Here is a 14,386-nt window from a genome sequence, read left to right as displayed (position 1 = left end):
GAGAAAAGATAACTTCTCTCATAAGTTTTCAAATTTTCAGTCCGAAAATTTTAAATTTTAAACAAATATTTTTACACCACATTTAAATAAGAAGAAAATGGAACAGTGTTCAAATTAGTCTTCTTTTTTTTTCTTGACGGCGCCTAGATCTCTTCCATGGTGAACCATTTCCTCGGCTATAATTCACAGCAAAGCCTATCCGCAGTTCATCTGTGCCTTTCGGATAATATTCATTTGTCATTTGCTTTCGACAATTGTTTTCTTCGTCTATTAGTAGTGGCTTTGATATTAAATCAAAAGCCGAAAGATGATGATAACGCTGCATTGCAAAATGATTCTCAATATTAATTTCTTTATCGTTTTCCAGTTTTTCGTGAACATCTTCCACGTTTAATTCTGGTGATTTTACTTCTTCAAAGACATCTCTGGATGCTTTATTTTCTTCCTTCATGCTTTATTTTCTTCCAAGATCTTCTCTTCAGCTATTTTTCTTTTCCTTTGAGATCTAGTAGAGATGGCATTAACCTGATAAGGATGACTATCAAGTTCCTTTCTTTGTTTATTCAACAGTGCAAAAGTTCGATTGCCTAATAAATACCTTCCTTTGTCGAGTTCATTTCTAATAATGGCAGCCTTAGTTATTACTTGCCCAAGATCGCAATTTAGTTCGATCTCAGCCAATGGTAAACAGGTTGGATTTAAATCTAATGGCTGTTGCACCCACACATTTTCACCTGTCAGCATTTCCGGCGTGATGTATTTGTGACAAACTATATCAATACTAGCACCTGAATCCCTTAATATAGGAATTTTATGACCATTTACGTAACCCATACTAGTATAAGGTAATAGAAATTTATCCTCTGGTTTTGCACTAATTCTGTTAAGATTAGCAGGAGATTCAGTACTATTCTTAAGTTTTGGACATTGGGGTCTTAAATGTTGATAAGACCCACACTGATAGCATTGTGGCGTTTTTCGTTTTTCATATTTATCATCTGGACGTGGACTTCTAGGTCTATGATACCAGCTTTGCGAATTAAATCCTGATGACAATTTTTTTTTCAGTTTTATCTTTATTATCTGAACTCAATTTACCTTGAGTTAGTGCATTGTATCTTTCTTTCTGCCGATCCACTACAGGCCTTTTTTGAAAGTTTCCGCAAACGTTTTCATAGGCATCGAGTTTTTCAGCTAATTTTTTAGATGAAATCATCTCTACCCACTCATCAAGAAAATGATCTCGAATTTCAGGACGAACTCGACGTTTAAGTTGGTCAATCACCATCAAATCTAGCAACTGATCAAAAGTCTTAACTCCTAGACCAGTCACCCATTCTTTGCAATAATTTTCTATTTCATATTTGAAATCCACCCATGTGGATTCGGTACTCTTTTGATGTTTTATAAATTCCTGCCTAAACTTTTTCGGGCTTAGTTTAAACCGTCTTAATAATAAATTCTTTATGTGCTCATAGTCTTTAGCTTTATCGGAGGGTTCTCTAGCTATTAACTGGGTTACTTCGTAAGGAAGTAGTCCTAGTAAATGAGATACAAATTCTTCTTTATCAATTTTAGCCCATTCTGCTTGCCTTTCAAACAATAGCAAATATAGACTGATATCTCCTTTCTTGTCATCGAATTTCTGCATAAGGTGACGCAGCTCAGTTTTCGGCCGGATCTGTCCGGTATTTTGAGACTTTATCTCTGCTTCAAGTCTTACTCTCTAATTCATACTGTTCGTTCCTTCTCCGCTCTTCTGCTTCTTCCTGTCTCCTACATTCTTCTCTTTCCTCCCTCTCTTTCCGTTCTTCTATTATTGTGTCTAAGACTCCTTTGACGAAGACTTCATCATAATCTCTACTTTCAACAATTTTCTGTTTTAAATCAACTATTTTCAAATCTGCAGTCACATGAACTCCCAGTTCAGCTGCGAGATTTTGCAATTCTTCCTTACGAGCTAAGTAAAGACATTGTTTCTATGTTTAAAATTAACGAACACTGTGTTCCTTATATTTCCTCAAAATAGCTCAAAAATGAAATATTTAAATTATATGAAGTTCATTCTCTCTACCACATTAATTGGTAAAAAAAGAATAATAACATAGAGCAATACATATATCTACCATCTGGACAACTAAAATGAATATTAAGTATAATATAAAATACGGTAATAAAATAAGACAATTTATTATTAACAGGAAGTAATAATCTGGTATCACTAATATTGCGTTCAGTGATGAACTAAGAAACTAAAGCAATTCTTTATGAACAGGAAGTAATAATCTGGTATCACTAATATTATGTTCAGTGATGAACTAATAAAATAAAAATACGCACGATTATTCGATCTCGGTCGGTGCCTCCAAAATAATTAAGACTGTAATACTTCTTTGGCGATATGAAGCAACTCCAATGATAGAACACAGCAATAACTTTTATTTAACACTCAAAAATGGCAACATACAAACAAGAAGAGAAAACATATTCTATCATTTTAAAATAAATTACATTCTTCGTGCCAGAGTCGCACATGGCACTCGAGTCTGGTTTCAAATATTGCCATTCACAAATACCTTAATGTTCATCTATTTAAATTATTTAAACTACAAGATTTTAATACTATTTAAAGCTGTTACACTAGGAACTGAAGATAATAGCTAACTATCTTGTAAATTCTTCCCAGTCTTTCGAAAACTATATACACTGTACAATTTTCCCCTTCTGATTTGAAAGCTTTTTGCTATAAAAAATTTGCAATATGGAATCTACAAAGAATGTAAAGTACAAGTCATATTTGAACTAGACACTGCATATTTCAAATTCTTTTCAGTTTTTCCTCTTCAGCATTACATTTTCACATAAATTTTTAACATCTATTTAGACTTTAAATTTTAACTTTTCTCCAATTTAAATATTAACATTTCCATGTAGTTTACATTTTTAATCATATATGTGGCATTAATTAAAAATTTTTTTTAATCATTCCTTCCACTGAAAATATTAAAAAAAATTCAAATAATTTCGATAAAATATATAGCAAAACAAATTAAACACTATTAGTAAAAGAAGTAAATAACATTTCTGTGTACTGCAACATCCGCATCATGTTTCTTTGTTTAAGAAGCCATGTAAGTGTAAATTTAAGAAAATACGTTCAAAAAACCTATGAAAAATATATTTCAGATGCATTAAAAAATTAGATGTAAACCTGGTAAATAAATAATACAGTCAAAAGTCGTTAATCCGGACTCGCCGGGACTTCGGCGATTCCGGATTATCGATTTTTCCGGATTATAGATCATCAGTTTAAATCTGGCAAAATGGCATGCAGAAATTATAAAATTAAAAATATGAAACCGTAATTTACGAAATAAAGAACAATTATGATTTAAAGGGTATCAAAATTTACAAAAAAAAAAAAAAGCTTAATATTTATTTGTTTACTTTATTAAACATTTCTTTCAATATAAGTTGTTTAAGTTGCTTCGTTTTTTATGTTATAATACATTCTCTTTAATTCTATAAACAGACATAATTTCTTGTTCAGTTACAAAGTTCCGCTGTTCAAGTGATATAATTGTTGTGTCGAGAATACCGACTAATTTGTCTGTCACTTTCTTCGCTATCGGAAGCGAATTATAATGACGAGGCATTTGATTTAAATCATATCAAAGACGAGATGAAATACTACAACATTGAGTAAGCAATTATAAGCCAAATAAAATAAAAACATCTGCCCTTAAGATAAGGATAGTGTTGACAGATCAACTTCCAATTCAATGCTCGCCGCCGCAGCGTTAAAGATAAACAAAGTTTAGATAAACACACGTTAAAGTTTAGATAAACTTTATCCATTTTTTGCAGCAATTCCACTTTTTGTTTAATGGACTCCGAAAGATACTTTCGCTTTGTATATCCTTTACATATTAGTAAATATATATCGGAAATTCTATTTGACATAATCGAAAGTTCAAGCTTACTTTTATAAAATTGCTCTAACAGTCTGCAAAAAATAATAATCCGGATCCAATTCGAAGATTAAGGTACAACGCAATCTGCAACATTAACTGAAATAGATAATTAGATAATTTTAGCTTAGCTTATCCCGTCCGTTATACATTAAACGCGCATTCGTAAACGTATTTTGCGCACGCGCACACGCAAATTAGCAGCGGTAAAGGTCTTACGCGCATGCGTCAACGCGACGCATGCGCAGAAAGTTTGTAGCTTTGAGGTCCGGATTATAGATCATTCCGGATTATGGGTGTCCGAATTAACGACTTTTGACTGTAATAAAAACTAAAAATATCTATAAAATAACAAATGTAGGGGAATTTTTTAACATAATTTTAAAATATAGTAGAATTAATTTTTGTTACTATTTTATAAAGGCACTTAATTTAGTAAGGTAAATTAAAATCATCTCTTAAAATCTCGGATTCATCTAATAGAAAGGTATGTCTTATACTATGGAGAAAGAAAATGACATTTTCTATAATGGAAATGTACATTCTCTTCTGCATATCGCTGAATAATCTGATTTGCAATCATCTACACCTTTAAATTTTTCTTCCATGAGGATAACCATTTAGGAGTTTAGGCAATAATCCCTACATTTCTTTTCCTTCTTTAAAGGAAATGAACTTTTTTCAGAATGAATTAAACTACTTAAAAGAGCCATTGTTGCAAACAGCAAGGGACTTCTTGAAAGGGGGAAAGCATAAGACCTATAAACCCCCAAATCTTTTTAAGGATTTTACAAGCATCAAACATCAGTTGTTGGTACTGTTTTCCACAGTATGAAGTCAGTAAGTTCTTTGATTTTAAATTGATATTTACTGAAAAGTTCTGCTTCTAACTTGGCCTTATTTTTGCAATGTGCAACGCTTTGATGAATGCATTTTAAAATATTTCGAATTCGTAAGTGTCATTTCCTGAATCACCAAGCACAAATTTGCCACTGCATTTATACGAAGTTAAAGCCTGTCTTCTTAAAGTGGCAATTATTATTGTGACTTTCTAAACTTCCGATACTGGATATAGTACAAAATGCAAATTTTATTATTAAAAAATTAGATACCGAACTTTTTCCATAGAAAGTTATTGGGTTTCATGGCTGCCCAATGCTTCCACAATAAATCCAAATCTCTCCATGGGATTACTGGCGTCAGTGCAGCTTGCAATATTGAAGAGGCGAGACTAAATGTAGGATTTTGAGACATCCTTATTTTAGTGCGGGCACTGTAAAGTCTCATTTGTTTTGGTAACACAGTCAAGATTCTAAAGCAAACCTAACCGACTTATTGCTTTGTCTAGATAAGCAATCAGAAAAGTACCAAGGGCATAAAAGATCCTTGAATTAAGAACTCAAATAATTTGAACAGAAGTCACTCCTGGTGCTTACAAAGCAGCCAACATTTATGGCATGTACTCAAGTAGAATTTTGATTTAAAACTAAATTTTAGCCAAAGGCTACACAAAGATATTTAAATGGCAAGTTGGCTTTAACCTATAACAGCATGAAAAGCACCATTTCAAGAATAAAGCAGTGCCTTAGACAGGAATGCTATTGTAGGATATTAATTAGTAACGTGGCCTTCAGCAGGCAGAACACTCTGACTAAAGAAATCTCAAATCCTCTCATAACCCTTAAGTACAGACGTTCATTTTCTGTTACGTAAACACAGACCACACTTTATTTTGTGCATTTTAAAAATATAAAAATTTAAAATAATGTGCTATATTGTTATTATATAAGCATTAATACACTTTTCTTGTTATATTAAAGTAATTAATTGTTTTTAAAACTCTAAAATTAATACATTAAAATTAATTTTTAAATCACAGACGAAAAAGTATAGAACACTTAATCAAATAAATAAAATAGACACTACTTACTTGCAAATGCATAGAAACTAAACCATTTAATAAATTTTCCATCTACAGAATCTGGATTACATAAAATGATTAAAAAAAAAGTATAATAAATAAAGAATATTAAAAAACTGCAGCACATTATTTTAAGCATTTTCAACACAATTTTTGCAAATTCTCTTGGCACATCCATTACATATTGGATTCTTGCAACTGAAACAGATAGGCAGTTTTTCTTCTCAGTCTAAGGGGACAAAGAATGCATGTTTTTAAGAGTATCAGTTACATCTGGGCTAGAATAGATTCCCTGGCAACTCCTAACACTCTGTGAATGCACATTTTTATTTCTTGGTTCACATTTGGCTTTTGAAGCCTCCGTTCCATGTGTGGTTTCATTAATTCTCATGGTAACTCCATCAAAAAATAAGTTTTTTTTCCAATTTAGCACTATCTCTTAATGATTGATGTATTACATGTGCATTAACCCTCTTACTGCGTACATGTTTTACCAAAATAGGTTCAAAAATTGTGTATTCTTTTTATTACATATTTCAAATCTACATATATTTTAAGAGTTAAAATATACAAAAATTTTTTTAAAGAGTTTTTTTTCAATATGGAATTCGATCATAGAAAAAGGATGTCAGAATACTGAAATTGAAGAATAATGATATAAAAGGAAAATTTTGAAAATTAATATTGGTTAAATTATGATTTATTTTATAAAATACAAAGGTAAAACATATATATTAATGAAAATATTTGCATAATGTAATATTTTGCATATCAGTTTTGCATCACTGTTAAACGTTTTCAATAGAAACTCAATTTTCAGATTCATCTCTATCTGCAGAGGAATCCAAGAAATTCTCATCAGTTTCGCTATAACTATCTTTAATATACTTGAAATCAGAGTCAGAACTACTATCAGTGTCGGAAATATCGTCAGGAATATAGGTTATATCGCTCGTGAAATGCTTCCTGCCAGATATCTTTGAGCTCTGAAAAGCACGCACAAAATGCTACATTATGTATTCTTGTATATTTAGCAGAAATGTGGACAATTTGTGACATCTGTTAGCCCACATCTAAATAAACAATTAAACATCACAGAAAAGCTGAAAGGAAAACTTGAACTGGAAAGAGCGTGTTGCACAGTTAACACGTTCCCTGCCACATGGGGCGTATGCGCCCCACGCTAAACTTTCCGTTCAAGCCATTTGGTATTATCATTGTAAAATGAAGAATTTTTTAAAAATTTATTATGCAGTCAATTATGGACATCTTAATACTACTGCTGATGCCCTCATTTAATCGTGGGCCGTATCTCCCCGTGCAGCGTGATGGGCAATTTTTTTTGATATCCAGAAACAAAATAATACAAATGTAAAGCGTGGGGTGCATATGCTCCATGCGGCCTGAAGGGGAAGTCTTCAAAAAACAGTCTGGCAGGGAACGCGTTAAATAGACGGGAAAAATTCATCCCTGCAGAAATCGCGGGTTGCGTAAATTTTGCTACTTCTATGTTGCCCATGGAAATCGCGGGATACGCAGCTAAAGGGTTAATTCCACTTACATCAAGTAACCTAAAGAATATGGCCATTGCCCATTGCCCTGTCCTTCAGCTTGTGGTATTTTAGAACATTTTTCATCCAATGCATTTACAACTCCTTTAGTTAAATTGTAAAATGTTATTATTTCTCGTTTTCCAGTTTCAAGGTCTTCTGATTTTGAATGATGCATTGAAGAAATGAGAATAACACCTTTTAATTTTTGAGGCACATATGAAACGAGAGTCATTCTATCTGTGAATGCATAAAGGGAAGATCCTTCACTTTTCATTTGGTTTGGAAAAAGTTCACCTGGTATCTCTGTTATTATTTTTTTTTCATAGTACCAACATATGTCAAACCTCTAGAGTTAAGTTCTTGCACAAGTTCAATACTCAAGTAGAAATAAAGCCATATCTCCGTCATGCGAGGAAAAAGTAACGTAAATGCAGAGGTGAGGTCTGTATGACCGAGGCCCAATTAAAAAAATTATTTAAAAAAACTGATGGAGAGAGTTTAATGAAAATTTAGAAAGATTTATATTTTATGTCAACTTGAAAGTACTGAAAAGGAGAAGAATAATTATATAGCTTATAAGCAGTTTGGCAGTTCTAAAATATTGGCACGGTCATACAGTCCTCACCTCTGTGTTTAAGGGTTAAATACTCATGAGCTAAAATTTGCATTCTATTAGGAAAATGAAAAGGGAGAAGTGATAGTAAAGATTTGTAACATAAAATAAATTGTTAATTGAAATAAATACCTTACAACTTTACTTGTGCCAGAATGTTGAAAAACATTACCAAACTGTGTCTTTTGAAACTGTTCCTGGAGAAAATTTATCTCTATTTTTATATCCTTTTGCAAACCTGAAGGGAAAAAATATATATATTATTATATGAAAAGTTTAAAGTGGATAACAATATGCATGAGATACATATTAAAATAAAGTGCTTTGTTGAAGCATCTTTTTCTCAGAAAATTCTACAAATTTACAATCTCTCAACTGCAGAATTATGATTAAGAATTTTGCTTTGAAATATCTGGGCCTAAATTTGTTTTTGTTCTTTATTTTAAAAGGAATTACTAAAAAATGTATAAGCTTTTCTATAGACATTTTCTAATAAAATTTTAGTTCTTTCATTTCATTAACTGATCACAGGGATTTTCTATAAAAGATAATGTTAAGGCTCTAAAAATAGAATTATTTAAAGAGCTTTGGATATTCTTTTTATCTCACTAAAGCATGCTTATTCAGTAGATTCAAATCCACTTTAAAATATTGCCAACTACAATGTTACCCATAAAGTAACTGAGCAAATTAAGAGACTAAATAATAAAATAAAAAATCTGATGTGGGCACCACTTGACTTCCTTGTACAGCATATTAAATTATACACATTTTTTTTTGTTGCATTTCATTTGAACTTATTTCTTCAAATTTTTCTTACTTAAGTAACTGATACCTCAAGGTAAGTTGAAAATGACATCAAAAACTGCAAATTTTTAAATTTAATATTCCACTCAGTTTTTGTAATACAGGAGTGAAGCTTCTTATAATTTTACTTTTTCATAATGAGTATATAAGTTTCCCAAATATAGAAATTGTAGTAAGCTCGCCTAAAAGTTACCAGGAGCTGTTGCTCCAAAAAGTTCAACACGTTTTAAAAAAATTAATACATATGAAAATCAAACCATTAAACATGTAAAAGATTAAAAAAAAAAAAAAAAAAAAAAACAGATAAAAAAGTAAGCGGAAAATGGTAAATTAGCTTAACTCCCAAATATAAGTATAGGAACCGGGAAACCACATTAAAAGTTAGATTTCATTTTTGCCCAAAATGAAAATATGTAAAAAAAAAAAAAAAAAAAAAAAAAAAAAAAAAAAATATAATAATAAATACTGAGGAATTAAAATTAAATAAAATGTAAAGAAATAAAAGTACTTTTCTGTTATTGGGGCAGATTAAAAAAAATGTATCTATTTTTTTTTTTGTGTGCATGCTTACACATATATACATACATACATTTCTGATCCTGGTTAACCCTTTGCGGCATGGTGGGTCAATATATGACCCACATAATTAATATTTATTTTCTCAGTTAGCAATTTCCGTTAGAAATTCTCTAATCTTTTAAAAATAATCTATTTTAGTTATTGTTTTTCTCAGTAGATGTCACTATTATACCAGGGCTTAAGTTTATAAGCAAATATATTCAAAATAAGATCACAAAAGTGATATCCATGTGTCTTGCAGTTTTCAATATTTTAAAAATTTTGGTATGCAATTTATGATATGTATGATTCTTTTTAATATTCAGCCCACCAGCGGCCGAGCGGTAAAGTCGCTGAACACTGGTAGTTCGGTCCGAGGTTCGAATCCCGCGAACGGGCTGGCTGCATGGGTGTTTTCGTGGTTTTCCCCATGTGTAACGTATATAAGAGCCAGTTTCTCTAAGAAAGTCCTCCACGAAGGCATCCAACCCCGTAGGCAGATAGCCCTCGAGGCTTTGCCATAATTAAATAACCTAACCTTTTTAATATTCAAAGGTATTTTATTTTCAAAAATCTTAATTGGATTCAATATTTTATAACATTAATTTTGCAGTTGAAATAAGTGGGTTAAAATTTGTCCCACCACACACTTGAATTTTCGCTCAACAGATGGCAGCACTCACGATTATTTTTCTTTTCTTTTTTTGCATCTACTTTTCCCGAAATTGTGCGTTCTTTTACATCCGTTGTATGCTCTGATGTGCTGAAATGTCTAGAAAAAAATTAACAACTCAGGAAGCTTTGGATCTTTTTGCTGAATTGCCATCCGATTGAGACTCAAATGCTTCAGATGAAATTGAAATCCAGGAGAGAATAACTGAGGTTGAAGTTATTGCTGAAGAAGAAAGGGAAGTAGTTATAATTTGTTTTGCTTTTTAAAGACACAGACCTATCTATGCATGTGGCTGCCATCTATGCATGTGGCAGCCATCTATGCATGTGGCACTGTAAATATGAATCGGAAGTATCTACCCACAAATTTATGTCAAAAGGATATATAGACTTTTCAGTTAGCGATGATTCAATTTATTGCATAAAATGGAAGGATAAAAGATCCGTTTCTATTCTGTCTTGCTTGGAAAAGGCAACTGAAATGAAAGAAACTAATAGAAAAGAACGAGATGGAAAGACATAAATAAAATAAAATAAAATAAATAAAAAATAGTGTGCCCAAACAGCATTATTTCATACAATAAGAACATGGGATGTGTCGACTGATTGATCAACTGAAAGGACTGTATGAAATAGACCGCAAAAGCAAGAAATGGTGGCACATGATTTTTTTTTTACTTTTTAAACGCATTTATTCTATTTAAGTTTGTTCGCGAACACGATCATGATGTAAACACAATGAAAGATTTTCTTCTCTCAGTTATAGAAGGTGTAATGGCACTTGCAGGCAAGAAAAAGCTGAAAAGAAAACTGAAATCCCCAGTTCAAATAAAAACTAAAAAACAGTTCGTACAGCCAGAAAAGAGACTAAAAAATGTAAGTCACACACCAAAGAGAACGAGCAGATGAAGATGTGCATATTGCAGCACATCGAAAGAAGAATGACGAACATTTTGGATGTGTGAAACATGTGAAGTACCTGTATGCTTACAAAAGAATGAAACAACATGTTTTTCAGTTTCATGAAAAATGACTTTTTTTTTCAATTTTAATCATATATAAATGTTTTTGAATCAAGTGCCAATTTTAATATTTTATTTAGTATCATATGTATGTGTATCAAATTTTAATCTTAAAATAATATTGAAGAAAATATTTTCTTTTGTTCCTAAAATTTAAAAATATTCAATATATATATGCAAAATGTGCATATGCAAAATTTTACAAGTCATGCATATATGCAATAAGTACAAAATGCATTTTAGTGTGTTTATTATGAATATTTTAGAATGCACGCTTTATTTTGTTTATTCATTCCACATATCATTTTTTTCCCTGCTGTACACCTATATGCTATAAGACATGTGCTATTTGCATGGTGGGACAAACGGTATCCCACCTTCCCCCGTAAAAAATAAAAGCGCAGAATTTTTTTCAAGCCTTAAATACACTTAAGTAAGTCCATCTGACTTATTCTAAGGCATTTTTTTAAAGATTAAAATATATTTTAAATATGCGTGTCGCAAAGGGTTAAAGAAAAATAAAGTACAATAGAATCTCAAAGCATTTTCCCACAACAATGATTTTCCTGCATGTGTCTTTCACCATTTTTGGTCCTGACTGAAGTTGTATTGAAATACTGTTATGATAGCATCCATCATTCCTCGAACTGTTGTTTTGCCACATTAGTCATTTACATAACACATTTCCAGATCAATATTTCTTGCATGAATCATTTGGAAAATAAATTTGATGTGAAATATGCATATTATAAGTAATTATAACTTTTACTTTCTGTTTAAGTAAAATTGGATATTTCTTTCAAAATACATAATTTTAATTTCATCTTGCACATTTTACTACATTATGGTGATGCATCCATATCTGGCACTGTGTTAATACTCCACATGTGATTGTCAACTTCATCTCAGTGTTATCAGCATCATTTTTTAATGCTGTTTTGCTGCAAGTTGTAACAAATTTCTGTTAATTTTCATTAGTTATTTCTGTTAGTTCTGAGGGATTTCAAAATTGCATTTAACTTTGGATGTTCTAGGAGAATAGAAAGCAGAAATAAGAAATGAATGACTAATGGTACTGAGTTTCGTTGAGCCTTATGAACTTTATGGAAGGCAAAAGGGCTTGCACATTGCTTCCAGTTGGCAGAAATCTAAAAACAGTTGTAGTTTCAATTGGAACAAAATTCTTCCGAGAAGCAAAGGACAAAGTGCAGTTTTTTAATTACCTATCAATGTAAAAATCACACTGTTGTTTTTCTTACATTTAAGTGTTTCAGTGGAAAGACTTTATAATGTTTTTATGCCGCCATTGTAAAATCCTTGTATTGTAAAAAGCATTTCTTTTGCAGGTTTGATATTTATAGGAAAATTCCAAAAGACTTAACACAACCTACATTAACAGGAGCTATCATATCTGTTTGTTGTTGTTGTTTCATTGCAATTTTATTTCTCAGTGAATTCCTTCATTTTATAAGCATCAGTGTGTAAGTACTATTTTATATTTTTATTCTGTCTGCTGTAAATAAGTTTGAATGTTTGTAAATCTAGCAGCAAATAAATAAAATTTGATTCCATGATAAAACATGCTAATGTGAAAAATGTTCACTTAGTAATTCTATGCAGGAGGAACCTTAAAATTGTAAATATACAGTCAAAAGTCTTTAATCCGGACTCGTCGGGACTTTGGCGATTCCGGATTATCGATTTTTCCGGATTATAGATCATCAGTTTAAATCTGGTAAGATGGCATGCAAAAATTATAAAATAAAAAATATGAAACCGTAATTTATAAAATAATGAGCAATTATGATCTAAAGGGTATCAAAATTTACAAAAAGAAGCTTAGTATTTATTTGTTTACTTTATTAAACATTTCTTTCAACGCGCACATGCGTAAAGCATACCTTACGCATAGCTGAAATTAGAAAATTGCAACCAGAAAACTATTTGATTTGTATTCGTGATATTTATAATGACGAGGAATTTGATTTAAATCATATCAAAGACGGAGTACATCGAGATTAAATGCTACATTTAGTAAGGAATTATATGCCTTCATCCATTTTTTGTAGCAATTCGTTTTTTGTTTGATGGACATCAAAACATACTTTTGCTTTCTAGATCCTTTGGGAGCTCCAGCATTGGAAATTCTATTTGACATAATCAAAAGTTCAAGCTTACTTTTATAAAATTGCTCTTACAGTCTGCAAAAAAATAATAAGCCGGATCCAATTCGAAGATTAAGGAACAACGCAATCATCAACATTAACTGAAATAGATAATTAGATAATTTTAGCTTATACTGTCTGTTATACATTAAATGCGCATGCAAAAACGTATTCTGCGCTTGCGCAGACGCATTTGCGCAGTCGTAAATGTCTTGCGTGCACGCGTAAAACGCCTATGCGCATGCATCAACGCGGCGTATGTGCAGAAAGATTTTAGCTTTGAGGTCCGGATTATGGGTGTCCGAATTAACGACTTTTGACTGTATTTGCTAAAAATTGTACACGAGGTAAAGTACAGGTATAAAAAATATACATGTAAAAGAATTTTCAGCTTTACAGCATTGTCAATAATATATTTTCATTGAAGCATTATCAATGTGCCGTGAAGTCAGTTCAAATGTGTATTCTTATTGATATTGTTGCGTTTTACGGGTTCATAGATTTGGAGTGATTGATGACAACACTTGATGAAGATTTAAAACACATTATTAGAGTTATTAGTTATTAGAGTTCCAAAGCCACAGTTACAGTCATCAAAAGACTACGATAAACACGCTGAAACAATCAGCAACAGAGCCTTCAAGCTGGAAGGATAAAGACAGTTTCATGGCAAAGCACTAAAGCACAGCTCTCGACTCAGTTCGGTTGCTTTCAAGCTAATCTCTGAACTCTACCACTCTGCTACTGAACTCGACATACTGTGGATACTCCTCTACTCTGCATACAGGCAGAGTATGTATAGCTTTTGACTTGCCTTTAAGCATATTCTCAGGAAAATCGGTAAAAATTCGTTCTAGAATGTTCTTGCTCCGTCTGTGGCATATTGCCAATTTTGTCACCAAATGGGTGATTTCATGGCAAATCTGGCAACACTGTCTTTGTCACTTTCTGGCAATCCTAACCTGCTTTGTGATTTGCAGATATAAAATAAAGAGTAAATTTATAAATAAAATTATAATAAATTGAAAGTTCTTGAAAATCAATGCTTATATTTCTGGCTCATAGCAATTCAAAAAGAAATTAGAGGGTGTGTTTCCATGTGTA

At 31.7% G+C, this 14,386-nt stretch overlaps 1 protein-coding gene across 1 annotated transcript in view; it reads left to right on the top strand.

Annotated features, from left to right (window-relative positions):
- LOC118205970 (endoplasmic reticulum-Golgi intermediate compartment protein 1-like) overlaps positions 1-14,386 on the top strand; it is a 235,290-nt gene that overhangs the window by 15,501 nt on the left and 205,403 nt on the right. Inside the window, exon 2 of the mRNA XM_085813805.1 lies at positions 12,464-12,598. Coding sequence (XP_085669931.1) covers positions 12,464-12,598 — 135 coding nt within the window. The remainder of the gene's footprint in view (positions 1-12,463; positions 12,599-14,386) is intronic.

Source organism: Stegodyphus dumicola, chromosome 3 (assembly GCF_044657685.1).
Source record: "Stegodyphus dumicola isolate Sdum_Otavi_A_Nest chromosome 3, ASM4465768v1".
Taxonomy (NCBI): domain Eukaryota; kingdom Metazoa; phylum Arthropoda; class Arachnida; order Araneae; family Eresidae; genus Stegodyphus; species Stegodyphus dumicola.
Note: the sequence above shows the minus strand (reverse complement) of the source record. Positions and strands in the feature narration are given on the sequence as shown.